We start from the raw sequence: 21,909 nt of genomic DNA, 5'->3' as shown, positions 1-21,909 counted from the left end.
ATCACCATAGCCCAGTTAAAGTTGGACATCTCCCCAGCTCCAGAGAACCCCCATTATTGCCTGACTCCTGACCTTACCCAGGTTAAACCTTACCCAGACAGCAGGGTGCGCCCCACCAGAGAGATCCTGGAATTTCCTGCCAGGGATGTCTATGTGCCCAACACCACGTACAGGTACACAAAAATAGTTTTTACTTCAAGAGTTTTCTTTAATTATGTCTGTCTCATCATTTTCAGGAGACCAATTAAATCTCTTCTCATCCATTTACCTTATTTTGAAAATGACTTGATTAATTGGGTCAATTCACTGTTGAGGTAAACAACAGGACTGTTTAACTCATTCCTGTTGTTTTGTGAAGGTCACAGTTGCCAGAACACTGCACACACTGACAGCACCTGCATGCACAGACAGATTCGATCTGTGTACATAGTGGATGTTGTCCACCTGAATAAGGGCTATTTTTGTCAAGGTGACTTAGAAAACTAAATGTTACCAGACAGTAGCCCACAGGGCGCACTGTTGCCAGACTAGCTGGTTTGCATGTAAAAAGGTCTCCATCCAGTAGAGACTGATTTATCACATTCTATAATTGAAAGAAATTTTTAGTTTCTCAGGGTGAAGGGAGGAGATGGGGGGAACTTTTGGTATTAGCATGTTTTAAAATTATCTTCAAATCCACCATATTATAGTTTTATGATCACAAAATAAATCCAAAAGTGCTGACATGTCGGACATGTAAAAGACTAAATACAACATGGCTGACTTCCCAGGATGTCTTCAAAAAGTCATGTCAATAACGATCAAACGTATTTAAATAGTTGACATTGATCAAAGATAACTTCCTGTATAGAAGCACAGGTTTTAGAAGTTTGTTTGTCTGGAGCAAACAAGCATGTTAGTACAATGTCAGAGTGCTAAGACAATACCAATGGCCTTATAGAAGTAGTATTACTATTGTTTTTAATCAAGTGAGTTGAATCACTACCATAAAATGTCCATTTAAATTGTACTTAGTGATGTACTTTAATTAAAAATAATTTAGACAAGGGGACTGCAGGCTTTAAAATCTCAAGAGCCAATTTTGCCCTCAGTCCAGCAAAACAAAACATGTGAGGAGCCGCATATGTTACATGATGTTCTGAACAAAGAAATACAATTTTTAGTTTAAGAAGGAAAAACATGAAGTATTTTTGCTAGAGAGAACAGATATATCTTCTTCTATAATATCCTGATATTTGTTTGAAAAAAAATTTAAATAAAAATAATAATAATAAAAAACCCCACAAAGTTTCCAACCTATTCTTTACTGAAAATTTAGTGCAATTACAATAAAAAGAAAAAAAAAATCTATATTAAAATTTTTTTTTTCTTTGTCATTTTAATCAAAGTTCTTATGAGCCTTTGTGGAAGATACAAAGAAGCCAATTGAGGCTACGACTCCAGGCTTCTGATTAGATATAATTAGAATGTCTTATTAGAATTTCTGAATTTTTAATTTTCTTTGAACAACTGCTCATAAAGTGTTTTCATAAGATTAATCAAATATAGAAACACATGTTGACACTCTGATTTATTTATTTCCTTTTTCATAAATACAGTGGGATTGGATAGCATACAAACATTTTTGCCAGGAAGACACCAAGCATGACACATTTACAAAACAGGAATTTGTGCTGCACTAATGATGCGAGTCAATATGACCCAATAACAGTGGAGACTCAAACACACAATGTTAGCCAACAATGCCAGCATTAATCATCATCGCATGAACATATTTTAAATACTATACAGAATAAAAATAGAAAACTGACCTGACAATGATAAAAGGTAATCAGTGCACTGCCAAAGTTTGAATGATCAATAGTTTGCTGACAAAACCTTACCTTACCTATAAACCTGAGAGGTTGAAATGAGAGGATGGGTGGTACAAAACAATAAAAAAAAATCTAGAATGTCTACATATGAGTAAAACAAAAGCAACCTGCACATTATAGTTATAGCAAATACCATTCCTATTGAAGCTTACATATTGTAATGTGCATGCATTATGTAATAAGACAATGGCTATTCTGCCTATTACTTCAGACGACATGTTTCACATCATAAAGATAAAATACACTTCTAATAGTATACTTTGCCTAGAAGCTGAAATGTATTTGGGTTAATCTGATTGCACAATTTATGATTGAAATTCATTGAGAAGTTTTCAACCCATGTAAGTTCCTGGGTATCTGGAACAGAATCTGGCTGCGATGTGGATCAATAGGACCACTGATTGCAGATGTTGTGTAATAACTGTTCTAGTGTCCTTGGTGCATCAGATCCAATAGGTTAACAACCTACATGCCATTATTGAACCATTGCATCACATCTGTAAGTCCAAATAATGACATATTTCACCCAACAAAAGGTTAGAAGGCAAACTCAATCTTACTTCCCTTTCTGATGAAACCTTTAACTGAGTGTAGATCATAATGTAAAGACACAGAATAGCAATAGTATATGAACATCTGAGAGGTGTGAGGCTAGTTCCCACTATCTGTTAATGCACGTAAGCTGATTTTGCTCATCTTGAGGTAATATGAAGGCCCTGTGCCAGGCCGCCATTGAATACCCTTCCTCCTCACAGACCGTCCTTTTGTTCTCAAAGAGAAATACTTTCCATTTAGGTTGGTTTCACTGCACGCACTCTGCCACCATCCTCCTGCAAATGCATGAAACAACAGTTGTATCAACACAAACTCTGCAACTAATTTCTACAATTTCTGCCATGAGAGATACAGCACCTGTGCAGTTGCGCGTAGTACAGTCAGCGCTGCAGCCGCTGTCGTTGTTCTTGTCTTTTGTGGAGAATCTCGATCCGGTCAGGTTGGTCATTGCGTCAGGTAGGTCCCCTGCCAAATGGCTGACGTGAAGGGTGTAGTCCTCGGAGGGACCTTCCAATGAAAAGCTGTACTCAGCCCAATGCGTTTCCTCCTTCCAGTCCTCCACGTCAATTCGCAGGATGTAATTTCCCAGTTGGCTGATGGTGTGCATTTTCTTTAGGCCCAGCCAGAAGTCCTCTGTAGGAAACAGCAGTCAACAAATTGATCCATTCTGAACTGCCTACATGTGAAAGAAACTTCTCTGAAATGTAAAACACTTTGAAATGCAGCATGATTGGTCTTAATTGTGAAAAGGAAAGCTGCAAAACTGGCTAATCGCTCAGATTCTACAAGTGTACTCACTCTCTAGGTTTCCAAAGCCTTTTTGATACATTTCCCATGTTTGGTCAAAATCCACTGTACTATCAACTCTTTGCTGAATGACAGTGAAACCGTGATCTATAGAAGAAAAACAGAAATGTACAGTTCCGTATTATATCATATTAAGACATCTCTATAAAAGGTAAAAATAAGTTTTCTGTTTTATTTACCTGAACTCATTTCACAGTAAGCATAAAATGGCTCAGATTGGTTTGGTTTGACAGCATAGACTCCACTCTTTGTTTCTCCTCTGGTAAATAACTCACTGCAGTCTGCAGGAAGGTCTGCAACATATTCATAAGTGAAGACAGATTATAACCAGTTGATCTAAAATTAAGCAATATTTTTATCTAATGACACATTTTAGATAGTTACCACGTGTTTCTGTTCCAGTGGAGTTTATTTGCAGATATTCAAACATGTCAGTGGCTGAATGGTCTGAATCTATTGCCTTATCAATAGTTTGCTGGAAGCTGTTGAAGCTAAGCTGCAGAGAAAAAAAAACACAACTATTTTCCATTTTGACAGAATTTGTCTACATCATGTTTTTCAAGGTGCAGTGTGTTGTGTAGGTTGCTTTATATTCCACATCTACCTTTTCCTCCAGATTTTTAATCTTGATTTTCTGGTGGTCCAGCTGATCATGCTGCTCCTTCACTGCTTTTAGAAGGCTGGTGATTGTTTTCTCTTGTGCTTCAATTACCTCCTAGAAAATATTTGATTCATGCATAATTTCCACATTATTATTAATAAAATTCTAATGTGGTATTTTAAAAAAAAGTAATTAATGTTCAACTGTTTAACAAAAAGAAACAGATTTTCTGATATACTTTGACAAAAAGTATGAGGAATGTGAAATGCAGTGCCAAAATAGTTTCATTATGAATAGCATACTGTTACTGTTATGTCTTCATTTATAATCCATAACAACTTCCTACTTTTGAACATTCAGCATTAAAGTTTTATGGAACATCTACATGGGTATCTCAACATGTATTTCAGTGAAACCAGTTTAGAGAAAGGCTTTTAATTTAGCTTTTCGTGGAGTTTTATAATCTCTATCTCCTCACCTTAAGGGTTGTAATTTCGCTGAGTTGGTCTGCGGGGATCATGCTGTCCGACAATCCCTTCAGCCTCTCCTCCAGGCTTCCCACTTTGCTCTGCAGCTGCGTGCGCTCCTGCAGGATGGTGTTGATCTTGGTGTTGATTTCCATGGATAGGTTTCTGATCTCCTCATTGTTGACCTTCAAGATATTGGTAGTCTTCTTGAGTTCCTCCTCTTCCTCTTTGATTTCGGATGTGACCACCGATAGCTGGTAAAAGGAGCGGTCGAAAATGTTGAGCTTTTGGAAGATGTCATTGATTTGGGCTTTGGTCTTGTGGACAAACTCTCGCAAACTCTGGCCGAGTTGGAGGAGCCCGTTGGCCAGGAGGCGGACGTCATCCAACATGGCAAAGCGGGATTTTGCTTCAGTTGGAGTCGCCTCTGTGGTGAGAGCCTCTGAGGGCAGGGTGGGGGGCTCCCTCCTGGGCGAGGTGTCCAGATGGAACGCAGCAGTCGAACCAGCTAACAGCAGAAACAGGCAAAACGGCTTCATTGTGATTTTCCTCCTCCGATCCTTAAATGTGTAAGCTGTTTCTAACGTTGCTTTCACTACTTTTTAACTCTATTCTTCCTGCCTGTGCTTACCACCAAGTCTCCTTTACTGTTAAAAATGATTAGAGAGCAGCAGGCGGTGCTGCGTTATATACCCACAGTAGAGGCGGGGGGATTAGCTGATCATTAAACCCTACTATGTTTTTAGCTTTGTCTCCCACCTCCTCCCAAATCCCCCTCGAGCCCTCCCTCTCCCAAACAAACAACTCACAGTAGTGTGCAAATGACATGTGCCCCCCACCCCTTCTCTACTAACCATCTAACCCCAATCCCCTCTGTATACCACACCCTACCCTACTCTCCATCTGTGGTGCGGCACTTTAGCTGATCAGCAGAAAGCCAACAATGGCTATCTCTGTTTTTGATGGATCGTCAGCCTAATCAATCTCAAACCTTATAACCCTGCACACACTTTGCTCAGATTGATAATGCTGTTTGTAATTAATTCTCTGAGGTTTGATTTAGCGTGGTGCTGATTCAGCCCAGCCAGACTCTCTCTCTGTCTCTTTTGCTGCTTCTCTCTTTTTTATTTTGTGGCGAAGGGAGAAGACTCTACATCTGTGCTTCTGTGTATGAATTAGTGTGAACAATTTGGACGGGGTCTACACTTGTTTGTGGTTTTATTGTGTGGTCTGTATTTTTATTTTAAATAAAATTTGTGCACCAGGATGGATATAATTAGGACAGTCTTGGGTGTAAGAGCTGCATGATAACCTTCGTAAAAAACGCCACAGTTTGATATTTTTGTTTGTGAAAAAAAAAAAATTAAGTAGGAGTTTCATGGTCTAATTTCTTTAATTTAAAAGTTAGCTAAGTTCTATTTATACTTGTGCTTGAATGTATTTTACAGCTATCAATTACTTATTGATTGCTGTTATCAATCAATCAATAATTCACAACTGCATTGTCTTAAAACACTTCCTATACAAGTGGGAGCAAGAAGGATAAAAAGTCTTTTGTAAACCTGCCGTTTTCTCAATAATTACAAAATATTTTTTCATACTTGTATACATTAAATTAACAATATGTTAAGTTTAAAACATGACATTCTCAATATTGTCTCAGGAGTGTATAAGACTTAATCATTTTTAGCTTATGAAGTGTTTTGAATTGATTTATAGGTGAGCATTTTTTTAACTCTTCATCCAAATTGTGCTATCGTTTTACTCCATGCACCAAAATGCATTTATTTTAAAGTAGTATGTTTTTTTTACTTTTGAAATCATACTTCTTTCTGTTTTTTTATCACTTTATCTTGATAAAGTGATAAATTGTAAATTAATTGGCAATAATCTCTTTAAGTTAACCAAGTCCCTTAGTTTTAAGACATTTGATTTTATTAGTATGCTTTCTATAGTATTGTTATCTATGATAGTTTTAACTTTAATACATTTACTTAAGCAAAAACCTAGAATAAACACGTGAAATGTATTCCAATATGCTGCTAGTTGCTTCAAAACTTAATAATTTTTATTTTTTACTTTTATAATCTAATATAAGGAAACAGAATTGTAATCAGATGTGATGTGCGGTACTCATTGATCTTACACACTGACACACTTATGCTTGTATACATATGTGCATGAAGACCAAAAAAAACAAACATTGCTAATGAATGACAGATGCTTAGATTCGGGATGCTGCATCTGCCTGTTGATGTCCCTGTTCGGAGTGAATATGTCTGCAGGGAATAGTGGTTTTATCATTAAAGACATTCCACCACGGTCAATGCAGTGTGTTTACTTTTAAATAGCAAATAGTAAAAGGAAAATTGTGTCATTTCGTGCTCTTTTTGAGTGGTTTCATTGGTTGATTTGGTCAATTAAAGCTTGAGTTGGCCAAGCATTTTTTACCACACTGCTGAATTGAGTAATTGTGATTACACTGGCACATAACAATTTTTTTTTATTATTTTTTTTTTTAGAAAATGCAAGAGATAAAATCTTTTTCTTGTTGATCTTGGAATGCTGGCGCTTTGAGCAAGCCCCCTTGCTATTTGCTCAAATCCAGTTTTTGGCTCTCATAATAAAGTAAAGGTTTCACAAATTTTGCCCATACCAATAACCATCATTGTGTGGTCAGTTTTTTATATTCACTTTGGTGCTGGGAGGCAAAGTTCAGCAGAAAGCAGCTGATTCCAGAGAAGCTTCAGCCTACAGACACGAGCTGCTGGGGCAAAAAATAATGCAGTTCTGTACCCCCATATCGTAAACAATCCCAGTGGTGGATTCCTAAATCTCAGGCATAGTGATGCAACAAACCAAATAGTTTATCTGCACTGACTAATTTATTGCAGCGCTCTGCCGCTATGCACTCTGGCAGTGACAGTACATCTTAAAATCCTGCACAGCCATCTTGATGAGCTTTTGTGTTATTTGTGATTTTGAGGCTGGATCACCTCAGTTCCCAGTAATGAAGAATTGATTAAAAACTTTTTTCTTCTTCTTCTGGCGACCAAAAGCTGGATAAATGTGCCAGGAATCTGATCATCAGCTCAAATCTGGTTCTAGTTTATTATTTTCCACTGGACCATAAAGGTTAGTATAACAAAAGACTTGAGAACTTAAATTTAAGTAGGTCTAGTGGAGTCTTCGTGTCTGGAGCTGACAAGCCGTTCACACACTCGTGCTCCATTGCAAATTCAAATGTTGATTGTTGTTTTTTTTTTTCAGCGAAAAGGACTGGCAAAGCAAAGTTTACTTTCCTTTGTGTACTTATTAACTTAAGCTGAATCTGAAGAGATGAATGGACCAATCATGGTTGACTCTATTTGCCCTTATTGATAGCTTAACTTTGCCACAGCAAAATTATGTCGAAGTCTACTGCAGTTCAAGGTCAACGACCTACTTCAAAGCAGCCACGGCTGTTGCTCATGTAAGAGGAATATTTTAGAGAAAAATAAGTAAAATTGTAGTTATGAGACAGAGATTCCCACACTCCTTTCTTGGTTGTGGTTCCAGCTGTTGTCTCTGTGGGTCGATCCCCCCCAGGACTGATTACGTGATTGTGGTTAGCCAGCAAACCCCAAGCTATTTTACACTTCCTATAGTGGGGCCGCCGCCTTCTCCCCCACTGTGTCACAACCAGCCTTTGTGACTCAACTGAAGTTTAGTTTTGCTTCCTGTGATTTATATATTTTGCCACTTACTGTTTTTTTTGTTTTTTGTCAAGTAGGCAGAGAAAAAAGGAAAATTACAGTAGTTTCCAGGTTAACAAATGTAGAATTAAAAGATACAAAAATGTAGGTTTAATATTTTATTTTCTGCTTTGTAGAAATGTAGCTGAATCATAGTTTTGCTGAGGATTATTCGTCTACTGTACATCGACATTTTGACTGGCCGAGCCTCCCATATTTGCCAATCAGAGCATGGCTTATGCAACAGTGTGACCTTTGGCCTTACATCAATCAATTCTTGAATTCTTTTGTTACATTTTAAGATAAATGGGTCAAGCACTCCCTAAAAGTGCCTGTTTTTCCTTGAAAGTAAAAGCTAGCATGAAGTCTTGTCACTTTTTTGAATAAAATTGTCTTTGCTAATACTGTTAACTAAATTCTGTGTTGTGTTTGCCTTTAGGGTTATGTTTTTAGATAGAGAAATTAAAATAAAACTAAGATAATTTTACTGTAAAAAAACAAAAATCGTGATCCAGTATTTTTGCACAACTTACCTACTTGAAATGCATTTTTCTTTAATGAACTTATGGTGACTCTTGGGTTCTGTGTAAATTACTGTCTAATGTGCTGGATTCTTTCCTTTCAGGAATCTGCTGTATGTTAACCCTCAGAGTCTTAACTTTGCCAACCGGCAGGGCTCTGCTCGCAACATCACAGTCAAAGTACAATTTATGAATGGAGAGGATCCAAGCAATGCAATGCCGGTATGCCATTATCTAAAAGAATAAGTTAAGCCACTCCAGAGAATGTTACATTTGATTAATTATGACAGTGTTGTTAAGTTGGGAATTTTGCTTTTTTGCAAAGCTCTTGGCTTTTATACTTATTGTTGTGACATTATTGCTTCTTATCCTTCAGGTCATATTTGGGAAGTCAAGTTGTGCAGATTTTTATAAAGAGGCCTACACTGCAGTTGTGTACCACAACAGGTGAGTGTGTTAATCTAAAAAGATTCAGAACCTTTTATTTTTAATTGCAGTATCATGATTGATTTGCTCCCAGTGTCTTCATCACAGCTTGAAACGGTGCTTAACAAAAAAGAGCAGACAAAGAAATAGACTGTTTAACTGAAGTGTTCTTTTAAATAAGAATTGTTACATCTGAAAAGTTTGCTCTATTGTGGCTGTATTTAAGCCTGTTTGACCTAAGTTCTGCCCAGTAATTTTCAATAGCAATAAAAAAAGAATAAATTTCCTCTCTTTCTGAACTGAAATAATTTTGTCCATGAGAAATGAGAGCCCAGCTATGACCTCTTTTAAACATTTCCCTTCCAGTCAGTTCCAGTGTATTTGTTGATACTGAATGCTTGTTGTAGTGTTTGGTTGTTCTGAGCTTGGGCCTGCAGAGAGTTTCCTCCTTTGGGACCGTAAAGAATTCAGCAGAAGTTAATTGTGACTTGTTATATAACTGGTCTTTTTTCATCACATAGCGACTTCAATTTATTTGTTGACTTTAAATAAAATTGATTGAGATATAAATGACAGATTTGTTAAGACAATTCATTTGTGGGTTGACCAGTAAAGTAGAGTTGAATCTGTGAGTGGTCCCTGGGAAAACCTGGTAAGTCCTTTCTGCTACAGCCAAACAACATAATAGGCTGTTAACTCTTGTTTTGTGTTAATGAGTATGACGATTGATTTTTGATATATTGGTAAATTAATCAATTTATTCATGCAGCAAACAAGGGCCTTTCTACTGCAGTACTATAAATGTCAAAAATGAATGAATGATCGACTAACAATATTTTTGTAAGTTGACAATGTCAAGTGTCCAACATACACATTTTTAAAGACATTTTAACATTTGTCCTTAATGTCTGAAGATCCCCTGACTTCCATGATGAGGTGAAGATCAAGTTACCTGCCTCCCTGTCAGACCACCACCACATTCTCTTCACGTTTTACCACGTCAGCTGCCAGCAGAAGCAGAACACACCACTGGAGACCCCTGTGGGGTACACGGTAGGTGAAACCACAACAGTACTCTTAAAAACACGGATCTCATGCTTGAACGAATGCAAGTTTACACCTAGTGATGAAAAAAATCCATGTATATTTTCCTTCTGCAGTGGATCCCCATGTTACAGAATGGCCGTCTGAGAACTGGACACTTCTGCCTGCCTGTATCTCTTGAAAAGCCACCACAGTCCTACTCTGTTCTCTCTCCAGATGTAAGATCTGCTAAAATAGTGTGTTATTTCTTACATATAAATATAGTAAACACAGTAAGGTTGTATGCAATGTCCTGTTAAACCTAATAGCATGTTTATAGGTCTCACAGTGAGTGTGACACTCAATGAACACAATCTATGTGATGTCAGCCAATTCCAATTAAAGGTGAAAGTTTAACCTCTTTAATAGATATTATTTTATATCTTCTTTCTTCAGAGATTTTTGTAAATATGAGTAAATCTTTAAAAAGTGAGAAACCCATATTAAAAGTGCATGAATATTAAAATGCCTTAAAAAGAAATGATACAGATCTCTAATCATCTCCAACAAGAGTTTATTTTTAGCTGCGTTGTTGTTATGTACCTTTGACTGGCCTTCAGTTATAATCTCTTATAGAATGAACAGATCTCATTCATTCACTCTTTCCCATCCCAATATTTTCTCTGTTATATTTCAGGTTCCCCTCCCAGGAATGAAGTGGGTAGACAACCATCGAGGAGTCTTTAATGTGGAACTGGCGGCTGTTTCAACTATCCACACACAGGTAAAATTACTTCATGCTGCACCTTCAGAAAATCTAGTAGAGTTTAGTAACTTTTTCAGATTAACTCTCTCACCCTCTCATTTGCTTGTTTTATCTGCTTATATTTTGATGTAGGTTATTAATAAGTACAAAATAACTCCTCTGAATAAAGAACTACTTCTTTGTTTGCTGGCATAACTTTTGCATCGGTAATCATTTTGAATTAAAAAGAAATTGAAGTCTTGTTTTTCCATTTTAACTCCATAATTCCTTCCCAATACTACTTTAATAATACCTAAGTGTTACCTTGCCAGCAATTTACTGAGGTCTACTCCATCTCCGGATCAGCTGCTGTTTGGAGACTTGACTGTGGGGCTTAGAAGCCACACTGCAGCTAATGTGCTCATAAATCACTGCTCTTGGGAGAGATTGGAGTTGTTAGATTCCCACATGTTCTTGTGGTAAAGTTCGTTTTTCAGTTTTCACTCGATGAGTCAACTTTAAAACATGGATATTATTGTACAACTTGTATTTAAATTGTTTCAGGTACTATTTGAGAAGCACTACTCAGGAATTTTGATCAGGAAGTTTGTAAAGCTCTGACCTGTTGATTCTATTTTTTTTTCCTATTTTCTCTTCTTTAAATAACAAAATACTTTATTTTTACTTTATTGTGGAATTGAAACAATGATTCATGAAAAACAGCCCAAAGATTATATTACACATTTTTTTTTACAGAAGATTAAAAGTCAACCTGTCTGTGAGAGTGACAACCTCAGTGACAACTTCCACACTGTAGGATGCTGTTTTCACAATTTGGTTGAGCTTCAAGTACAGTGCATTCACTGATTGGGAAAACATCAGATTTTTATACTCCATCTGGAGAATCACCAATTTAAAATAGCCAAACAATAAATTGCCTAATTGTTGGTGCATCTCCAGTTACCCATTTGTTTTTTTTTTCCTTTTTTTCATTATCTTTTTTTGTCAATTTATTAGCAATACATCAGCAAAACATTTCTCATGCTTGTCCCCCTCTCTTTCCAGGACCAGTACCTGGATAAGTTTTTTGCCTTGGTGCATGCCCTGGATGAGCATGTGTTTCCGGTCAGGATTGGAGATATGCGCATCATGGAAAACAACCTTGAGACCGAGCTGAAGTCCAGCATCGCAGCACTCAACTCTGCTCAGCTGGAGCCGGTGGTTCGATTCCTTCACCTTCTTCTTGACAAATTGGTGCTGCTCGTAGTTCGGCCGCCAGTCATCGCTGGACAGATCGGTATGATTCTGGATTACGTGTGTTCTGAACACTGAAAGAGATGGCCACGTTGAATGAATGGTACTTTTCTGTTCCGCTGCATTCGGTTTTACAGTGAAAGCTCTAATGTTTTGTGTGTTTCAGTGAATCTAGGTCAAGCATCCTTCGAGGTAATGGCATCTGTAGTGAATCGACTTCACAAGTACCTGGACACCAGCCAGGACATGCATGGCCGCAACAGCCTGCTGTCCTCTTACATCCACTACGTCTTCCGCTTACCCAGCACAGATCCCAACTCGCCATCACCAGGTATTTTACAGCCAACACTTTTAATTTTACGCCATCCTTATTCCTGATCTTTTTTTCACCTTGTTTTGTTAACTGGATTGATTTTCCAGCTCACCCTCACTGCTAGTCTTTTACCAGACCCGCCTGCCTTAATTTCTCTTCCATTTCTTTTTTTCTTTTTTACCTATTGACTTTTTCCCTCCTTCCACATCCATTTTGTCTTCTGCCTGCCCAACACAGACAACAACTCATCTTCAACAGGTATATATGATCCATTACTCTACAATATAACATGCAGTTTTTCACGTAAATATCGTCATCTCTTCACCTAAGACTATTTTAATTTTGATTTTTCTGTTTTTTAAGACACATTTTTAAATCCAGCTCCATATCAAGTACTCAAGGAAAAATTGTGAAAAATCCATCCACCTTTGTTTGAAATATTGTTTTTCTTCCATATTTAAATGTATATGCATCATAGGTTCATTGGAAATTTTCTTTATTTGTAATTAAAATGTTTTAATGGGGGTATTATGTATTTTCCAAGCAAACGGTGCCATTTTATACTACAGTCAGTGTGACCTTATTATAAAATTGCTGTATATATCTAAAACAAGTTAAAAGAAATTTGACTTTATATCATAGCTGTACCTGACTCCTTGGCTTCTGTCTCTTTAAGAACCTCCTAACCTTTCTGACACTCCCCTTTCATCATATCATCACAATTCGTCTTTATGCCGCTGACTACTGCTCTTTAGAACATTGTAGTTTGTATAATAATCTCAGTAGACTTGCAGTTCCACCAGGTGTCAAAATAAGTTGATTTTGCATAAAACCCCCTTTTCTTTGTAGATTTAAGTGATGGAAAGTATGGACTACTGACTTGAAAAATGTCTATCGAGCTTTATTAGAATTTATAGACTTGCGTCCTTATGGTTTGCTGTGGTGCCACCTCCTCACACACCCTACTCGTCACATCCAATGTCTCCCTTTGTGCTATGTCGTAGGTCCTGGAGGGTTGGGCGGTTCGGTTCACTACGCCACCATGGCTCGCTCAGCTGTTCGACCAGCCAGCCTCAACCTCAGTCGCTCCCGTAGCCTGAGCAACAGTAACCCTGACATATCCGGTACGCCCACCTCTCCCGACGATGAAGTTCGCTCCATAATCGGAAGCAAGGTAAGAGGGTCAAAAATGGCTTTAACTTCTTTCATACGTCAGGTTTCTTAGACAGTGTAGAGGAGGAACCCTTAATAAAAATGTTACATTGCTGCTAAATACTATGGTTAATTACTTAGCATTTTTACAGTCTAATAACTCATTGATTAGGGAAGTAGCCTGACCCCAAAAGGTAGGTGAAAGGTATCTATACTTCCTAACCTACATGACGCTGAGGCCTCCATGTGCACCATGACCCAGCTGGGAAGTTGTCACCATGTGAACTGTATGGCTAATCTGCAAACATAAAATTGAACATCTTATCTCTAACCGTTGTAACAACAACCTGTCACTGACAGACACATCTAAAAAGCTTACAGAGCCTCTTCTTTCACACGTATCAGTAAATATTGTCAGTGACATATTTTTAAAGCAATGACAAATGGTTCCATTCATGTTTTTATTGGATTTCTTTGGTATTTTATTTCATTGTATTTATCTGTTCTCATGCATTTTGACTTGTATCATTTGAGATTTCCCACTTTAAACCTTTTTTTTTAACTCAGTGAGTGAATGATTGAATGTGCTGTTTTAACAGTCTTGCTTTCTTGTAACCATTATGTGATGGATGCAGCCCTTTATTGATACATCTCCCACTTTCTGCTAATATTTAACTAAACCTCGTTTTATTTGTGCTCATAGTGAAAGGGATATGAAGTACATTTCAGCCTTGCTTCTCTGTGGTGATGATTTTAATCTTAATTTACTGACAGTTAACCTTTTTGGGGGCCTTTGGCATCTTCCGGCAGTCATGACTTTTGAACCTCTTTAACTTGTCATTATTCCTTCCCTCCTCCTTCCCCCCGTGCTGCTCGCTTGTTCCCTTGCCTCCTGCCTGCCTTGTGTCCTTTGACCTTGGCACCCATAGGGCTTAGACCGCTCCAACTCGTGGGTGCACACCATGGGCTGTAGTGCCCCCTGGGGATCCAGCCCTGGGTCCGCTCCAGAAACCATGCAGGTGGTTTTATGAATGCCCCGTCCTTCACTTTGCCTCACTACAAGAACAACCTTATTCACACTGAATGGATACTGGAATATTTGAAGTTTTGGTCTATTGTTGTTGCTGATGGTCACAGAAAAGTGCTGATAAATACATTGTAGTTTCAAACTCTGTTATAAAATGCTTACAATATTCTTAAGTCACATTACTTTCATTGTCAACCACTGTTTACTACATATGACAAAACTAAGGAGTCTAAAACTGTAGAGGTCCAAAAGTGCCATATGTAATGAATAGCTAAAACATGTGTAAAATATTCCAAAGAAAATAGAACCGGAGAAAGTAAAATACCTTGCAGCAATGCTACTGGAGATCATTAGCTGGCGTTTGCAAAGCAGCCAATCCAGGAGCGCCATTTGTTTTCCTTGGTGCTGATTGGCTGTACGTCCATGAGCCAAAATAAGGTAGAATGTGGATGTTTTTGCATGGTAGTATGAAGACAGTTTCCACGGTGCGTTTTAAATCATATTAACATATATTTGTTGATTGAAATATTAAAATAGGCTGTCATATGCTTATGACTTGGAGATGGTGTTAAGTCTTCACAGATTTTAGCTATTCATGTACGGTTTCCTAATGCCCACAACTACCACCGTTATGGTCAAATATACTGTAGGTCAATTTGGCAATCTAGTTTTATTGAAAATAGTTATCCAAGTTTGCAATGACTTTAGTATGATTTACAAGAACAGAACAAAACAAAAAAGTTATTTCCCTTGAAATTTTATATATTTATATTGAAAATGTCCATACATTGAGAGCAACATGGAACCCAAGTCGTATTCCTTATTTATGTGTACAAGCTTGGCCTATAAAGTTTATTCTTATTCTAAATAATTTAATTATTTTTTTAAATGATATAATATGAGGCATATAGGTCTAGGATCTAAAGGATCTTAAAAATGGACTCAAAGACTTCAGTTAAACTTCTTGAAATTTGCAGAATCCCTGTAAGTATTTCATGGTCATAGATTACAAGACATTATGAATTAATTATTTTATGTCTGCTTTACTCATCAAATGCAGTGGATGGAGTCAGTACTGCTTTCGTCAGATATAACTGGTGTAAAGTTAACATTCTGTGCAAATGACTAAATCAGATGTGAAGAATCTAAATGAGAGTCACAATGACCTTCATGGTTCATTGCAGCAATAGCCTAGAAACATAGGATGGTTTCTAACTTTAGTGAATTAATTTTATATGGAATTAGTTGCATTATTTATTATATATTTATTTATGTTTTTATTATTTTCATGATTGTTATTTTTTATTAAAATTTAAATTATTTACTCATTTAAATGTTCATTTATGACATTGTGACACTTTTGGCACTCCATATAAAAAGTCATGTATAATGTTTAAAAGCGACATAAAAGACCAATACTTTAGAATATTACAGCATTTTCCTAATCTTTAAACCACAATCCTTCCATGATTTCACTCATGGCAGTCACAGCCGCCTCCATGACCTCCCTTTCATCCTAGACCTTGTTCAAAAATGGCATTAATATTTGTTTTCAGTGATCCGACAATAAATCGACATCTCAGGACGTGAAATCAGACCTTATTCAAAAGTGTTGAGAATTGTATTGATGTGATGTACTAACGTCTTACTACATGGTTACATTGGGTTGTTATAACAGAAAAAGTTTGTGTCCCATACATACACATTTCATTTTAACAAAGTTTTTGCATTCATGTGCCTGTTATACATTGTTTGCCACTTGAAAAATTAAGTTCAACATATTAGATATAAGTATTGTAATTTTTGCGCTACTTGCTGAAAACGAACAAACTATCACCCACTAATGAAGTAAAAAAGGAAAGCTTATTATTTTTTTTCAGTTTGGAAAGTATGGATTATTCCAATAAAAATATGAAGGAATTATTTTTATTTAACCATTCATTTTAGAAAAGGCTAACAATAATAAGTGAGATAAATTGTTAATTTCTCATAATTTTTGATGAATTGTGATTGGATCACTGAAGACTCATGTTGCTGCCAATTATGAAAAAGGTTTCAGATATCAAGACTCTTTGCTTCTCGCATCTAATGCCTCTCTTTTTCTTCTTTTACTTGCATGAAAATCATGTAGACTCAGATATCCAAAAGCCAGTTTTGATTTGGGACTAGAATTCTCCATTTCTTTCTTTTCATTATTTCATCATTGGTCTTAACACAATAATTAGACATTGCTCAAAAATTTAACAGAAACATGATCTTCCAACTATAAAGATTTCATTCACATTATTTTTTTGATGGGGAAGAAAAAGAGTAGTGTTAGAATTTATCTCAATCGTCATGCCAGTTTGTTGTTTGCTCTCTGTCTCCTTTCCTTCACTTGCATGACTCGACTCACCCTATATTTTCTATTCACTTTGTCTATTAAGATTTTTGTATTGGTGAGTGTGAATGTGTATCAACTCATGTGAGCTTCTTGCCACACATTTTCATCTAAGGTTTAGTCCTGTTTCATTTCAAGTTTTATATGACATAGGCATTGTTACTTAAAATATTCACCTAATAAGACTCCGAAGGTAGTATTATGTTTGTTTATGAAATTATAAGTACTCTATTTTACCCACTAAATTTGCCTCAGAAAATTATTCATACCCCTTTAACTTTTCTACAATTTATCATATGTAACCACAAACATCACTGCATTTTATCCCTCTTTACTCTGATGCTCCAAATTAAATCCAGTGCAACCTCCTGCTTTCAGTAGTCACCAAATTATTTAACACTTGTCCACCAGGGTATAATTTAATCTCAGTATAAATGCAGCTGTTCTGTAAATACCTTAGACATTTGTTAGAAAACATTAGTGACCAAATGGCATCATGAAGCCTGAGGTATAGAACAGACAGTCCAGAGCACAGCATTGGAATATTTTGAAGCACTATTAGATTATAAAACAATATCCCAAGCTTTAGACATTCCAATAACCCACAATCCAAAATTCCAATAATATGCCACAAAGATGTAAAGCGACACACTGGTGGGACCACAGGGGCCAGTTGGGCAGCTGCCCCCAATTGGACTGCTGTTGATGCCTTGGCACCCACCCCTCTTCCCAAACATAGCAACATTTAAGTAGGGTCTTGAGGTGTGAGACAATAGACCTTGCAGGCGTTGGTGAAGCACCATGCAGTGCTGCCCCCTGCCATTTGGTCAATGGTGTATTCACACCTGACGCATTTGGTCTGCTTTAAACAAACCACAGGTCATGTCCCCCGTTGGTCTGGACCTTTTGGACAGGTGTGAATACACTCATAAAGCCGATAATTAAAATGAGGTCGATAGGTTTAATTGATTTATCGTTTATCGCGACAGGGCTAGTTGTGAATATAGACCAGCCTCAATCTGACCTACTACAGGAAATGTGCATCTTTTTGGACTTCAGGCAGAGCTAATTGTGCTGGAATTGTACCTGATTCGCAGTTTTCTGATTTGTGATTCTCCTGCCAGCTGCTCTCTTATGGATCAAAGCGACGCCTGGTCTCCTTCACTTAGCAGCTCACGTTTGCTGACGCCATTCCAAAATTTGAAATATCATGTTGTGAAACAAATGAGCTGCTCTTGACATTCATAATGGTTTTGCAGTTGTAATAACAGCACAAATGTGCACAACAGAAATGTAGCACTGAGGACTTTCAAGTTTGTTTACTTTCCAGGTCTGTGCTCTGTCTTTCCCCAATCATTTCTGTCCAAATGAAGCAATGACCATCACTTATGTGGCTTTCTTTACTAATTACAAACTGCTGGCATAAAAACACAATGCAGTGTTCACCAGGAAAGTCCTTTGGTTCACTTTTTTGGTCCGAATGGTTTGCTTTCATAAACATGTGAATTAAGATGAATAGCAAAATACTATGTTTCCAGGAAAACTAACACCTCAAGTCAATAATTTTTTTACTAGCAATTTTCACAGGAAGTTACTAGAAAGTGCTTCACAAAGGCAAAGCATAAAAAATTGAGAAATGAGTATAAAAACCTGCCAAATGACTAAATTCAAATGGCACAGATAATTAGATGTATAGTCTAAGGGCTTGTGTTTGTTTTAGCCATTAACACTGCACATCACCCTTAATACACAACTACCACTGTGAAACATGGTGTTGGCAGCATCCTGATTTGGAAATAGTGATAAATACTGGGCAGTCCTGAAGACTTGAGACTTTAGCAGGCAATAACCCCTATAGATACAGTTACAGCTACCTTAAAATTCTTTAGATCAAAGCAAATTATTTATTTAAATTATTGATCAGTAACATAAAAAGCAAATAAATCAATTTAAGTTTGTGGTTATAATGTCACCAAATGTTGAAAAGTACAAGGGGCATGATTACTTTTGAAATGCACTGCTGAAGTATAATAAACCCCAGACATTGTAGGCTAGTGTGTCAGTGTTTGTCATTGTAATGTCTATTCATTCTTGTAATAACCTACAGGGATGCAGAATGGTGCATCATCACAATGACTACCTCAGAAAAATGTCACTTAGACACTTGTATGCAGCCATTTTGCATTTCTACCGTAGGGCATTCAAGCCAATGTTCCTCTTGCTTAGTGGCACAACATTTAGGTGTTGTGGTCCCGTCCTGTGTCTTAATTGTTTTGTGTCCTCATGTCTGAAAAGCAACACAATCACAAAAAAAGTGTGTTTTGTGCATGTATATGTGGGGAATGCGTGACCCAGCACACGGTCCCAGCGGCTCACGTGCTGAGGAATGGCCCCACACTTTTGTTGCTCCTCCACTAATCTTGCTGTCACCGTTCCATTCATCCCACCCATAGGCCATGGAGCGCTGTGGCAATCGCATGTCTTCGCACACTGAGAGCGCCAGTTTCTTGCAAACTTTAACAGGACGGTTACCCACTAAAAAGGTAGAGCCACTTGCACTGGGGGAGGAGCCAATCCCGCCCTCCTTGTCTCCGCCTCCTCACCTGTTCTGTCTGTGGATGTGTGCCTCTGGATTGGTTGATGTCGTATTTGGTTTTTGTGTTGTTTTTGTTGAATGCTGTATACCAATACTTTTGCCTCTTGTTGATATTTTAAGAGGGTTTGAATGTTTTACTTTTTATTTTTTTAGTCTGGCTAAAGCTGACTGTGAGGTGATCACATTGTCTGGGAAGTCTTTCCAGTCAGAACAATCTCTGCATTGTTTTGCTTTTGCTTCTTTTTTGCAAATGTATAAATATTGTATACAAAATCTTTTCTAAAGCCGTTTGATACTCAAAGATTTTTTCTGTTTGAGATGAAAAGAAATTCTGTCAGGTTGTGTAATCTACAGTCCAACATTTCTTAGGTTTAATAATTATTTATGGTATATTTTCTGTCTCGTTTTTGTCTTTGTGAACACAATTAGGGAAGACTTGCCAGGCAAAAGTTGGTGTGTTAGCCAGACTACACTTGAATATTAGTGTTGAATCTACAGTAGGGGAAATTCATTTGTAGGAATTTGTTAGCAATAAAAGCTTTTCAAATAGCATTGTCAGGTGTCACTGTAAAATGCTGTACACTAAATAGAAACTCGATTTTATTTATAGCCCACACAGTCATCATTCTTTGGTTATTTAATCTCTCTGTTTAAAAACAATTTTCTGAATTGAAGCGCTAAACCTTCAGATGCCTTCTGGATGATTCCTTTGCTTATGTATTTTACAGAATGTAGTTTTCTTACTGAATTTGATCCTTTCCTTTACATAATAAAAACATTTTTCCCCTGAATTTTAGCAAGTTAGGTTTGATCAAAGTCTTTATCAAGTGCTTAAATTTCAAAATGTTATTTTACATGTATCTTAGTGCCCTCTATATTTATAGCAAGTATGGTAAAATGTGTTTAAAGAGCCTTAAAAGTAATACATGCACAAAAGTTTTCAAAACCTTTTATAAGAGGGGAAAGGTCCACAGCAACACACAACAATTTTCTACTAGAGAGGTTCAGATTTTTGATTCAGGCTGGTGCCAGAGCCAGTTCAGAGCTTTTACGACAACAACTGAGTTAAAGGGGAAAATAAGCAGCCACTCAAACTCTGTGATGGGGATTAAACATAAAGATACATCCACAATTTGTTATCCTGATACTATTTTATTATAGTTGAACTGAACAGTTTTTTTTATTTTATTTTATTGAGTCAATGTTTTAAACTTGACTGGTCAAACAGAACTAAGCTACAGAGTTTTAAATGTGGCATTCTGATTGGCTGCCGTCACTCATGAGCTCACCTCTAGCACACAAAGCAGTTACTAATCAAACACTCTTTTGATTTTTCTGGTCTTTACAATTTGAATCTGAAATATGTATTTATTTTAAGGCTTTTTTCACATCTTCACTAGGGGAGGGAACAGCTGTAGAAGGGACTGCAGATGTAGCTCCACTACAAATCTATGCCAGAAAAACTGCTGTAGTTTTTCAGGGTCCTTACTTTTGTCTTCCTCTGGCTCTGTTGCTTGTTGTATCCTTCTCCATCCTTGTCTCTCCCCTCCATCTCTCGATGTTTATGTTTCCAATTTGCCACCCAGCTCTTTCACGAGGAGTTGGCCCTGCAGTGGGTGGTGAGCAGTGGAAGTGTTCGGGAGGGCGCTCTGCAACAGGCTTGGTTTTTCTTTGAACTGATGGTAGGAGATTATGTATGCATGGCATGTTTTTTCTCATTACTACCTTTTGCAAAAACATGATGGTGTCATATGTTATCTCATTTAAAACCAACACCACAGGTAAAGAGCATTATCCACCACCTTTACTTTACCGAGCGCTTGGAGTCGCCAAGGAAAAACCGATTTCCTGAGCGCTTTATGGATGACATCACAGCCCTGGTCAGCACCATTGCTGGAGACATCGTCTCTCGTTTCCAGAAGGTAAATGAAGACCTTCTGGTGATATCGGCTGATATCTCAAAAAGTAGGGTTTCTTGAGATATCAGCTAGGGGATTTGTAGGATTTTGTTTTTTCAACAGTTAGTTACTCAGAGACTTCCTGCCTACACAAGAACAGTTTGGGAAGTAAGAGAGATAATTATTGAAATTTTGATATTTGTTTGGTTTAGTTTTTTTTGCTAACAAATGTAGGTGGCCCTATAATTACACCCTACAACTGTTTATGAATTAAGATAAAAAATATGTTTGTACTTGTCATGTTTTCAGGATCTGGAGTTGGTGGAGAGGATAAACACTAGCCTGGCCTTCTTCCTCAATGATTTGCTGTCAGTCATGGACCGAGGCTTTGTCTTCACATTAATCAAGACATATTGGAAACAGGTGAGGTGTTACTTCACCCATCTATCTATCCATCCATCCATCCATCCATCAATTAATTCCTGCTTTGGCTTGCCATTTGTTTAACAATTTATCTCTCTCCCAGTTCATTTTTC

At 37.3% G+C, this 21,909-nt stretch overlaps 2 protein-coding genes across 25 annotated transcripts in view; one reads left to right on the top strand and one right to left on the bottom strand.

Moving 5' to 3' along the window:
* dock7 (dedicator of cytokinesis 7) overlaps positions 1–21,909 on the top strand; it is a 48,807-nt gene that overhangs the window by 9,779 nt on the left and 17,119 nt on the right. For 12 of the 24 annotated variants that reach the window (XM_015036173.1, XM_015036175.1, XM_015036166.1 and 9 more), the window contains exons 14-28: positions 11–173; positions 8,664–8,781; positions 8,936–9,006; positions 9,900–10,038; positions 10,146–10,247; positions 10,706–10,792; positions 11,819–12,050; positions 12,174–12,338; positions 12,558–12,578; positions 13,325–13,494; positions 14,402–14,491; positions 19,333–19,422; positions 21,062–21,157; positions 21,257–21,397; positions 21,683–21,796. In XM_015036173.1, coding sequence (XP_014891659.1) covers positions 11–173; positions 8,664–8,781; positions 8,936–9,006; positions 9,900–10,038; positions 10,146–10,247; positions 10,706–10,792; positions 11,819–12,050; positions 12,174–12,338; positions 12,558–12,578; positions 13,325–13,494; positions 14,402–14,491; positions 19,333–19,422; positions 21,062–21,157; positions 21,257–21,397; positions 21,683–21,796 — 1,799 coding nt within the window. The remainder of the gene's footprint in view (positions 1–10; positions 174–8,663; positions 8,782–8,935; positions 9,007–9,899; positions 10,039–10,145; positions 10,248–10,705; positions 10,793–11,818; positions 12,051–12,173; positions 12,339–12,557; positions 12,579–13,324; positions 13,495–14,401; positions 14,492–19,332; positions 19,423–21,061; positions 21,158–21,256; positions 21,398–21,682; positions 21,797–21,909) is intronic. The other 12 variants (XM_015036181.1, XM_015036180.1, XM_015036177.1 and 9 more) reach the window with 4 other exon arrangements.
* On the bottom strand, positions 1,567–4,993 carry angptl3 (angiopoietin-like 3). Its single transcript, XM_015036191.1, has 7 exons — positions 4,316–4,993; positions 3,841–3,951; positions 3,621–3,732; positions 3,416–3,529; positions 3,228–3,323; positions 2,787–3,062; positions 1,567–2,704 (listed from the first exon to the last, which is right to left on the bottom strand). The coding sequence occupies exons 1-7, from the start codon at positions 4,841–4,843 to the stop codon at positions 2,526–2,528; spliced, it is 1,416 nt and encodes a 471-aa protein (XP_014891677.1). The 5' UTR covers positions 4,844–4,993; the 3' UTR covers positions 1,567–2,525.

The sequence above is a fragment of the Poecilia latipinna genome, unplaced genomic scaffold (genome assembly GCF_001443285.1).
Source record: "Poecilia latipinna isolate Pla-1442-1.1 unplaced genomic scaffold, P_latipinna-1.0 Scaffold359, whole genome shotgun sequence".
Lineage (NCBI taxonomy): Eukaryota > Metazoa > Chordata > Actinopteri > Cyprinodontiformes > Poeciliidae > Poecilia > Poecilia latipinna.
Note: the sequence above shows the minus strand (reverse complement) of the source record. Positions and strands in the feature narration are given on the sequence as shown.

What these genes read in the sequence shown, in the direction of transcription:
- angptl3 (XM_015036191.1), bottom strand. Translation starts at nt 4,843, where the DNA reads ATGAAGCCGTTTTGCCTGTTTCTGCTGTTAGCTGGTTCGACTGCTGCG. An exon ending in GCGAAATTACAACCCTTAAG is followed by an intron (nt 3,952 to 4,315) that starts GTGAGGAGATAG and finishes AATATTTTCTAG; the next exon opens with GAGGTAATTGAAGCACAAGA. An exon ending in AGGCTTTGGAAACCTAGAGA is followed by an intron (nt 3,063 to 3,227) that starts GTGAGTACACTT and finishes TGTTTCCTACAG; the next exon opens with AGGACTTCTGGCTGGGCCTA.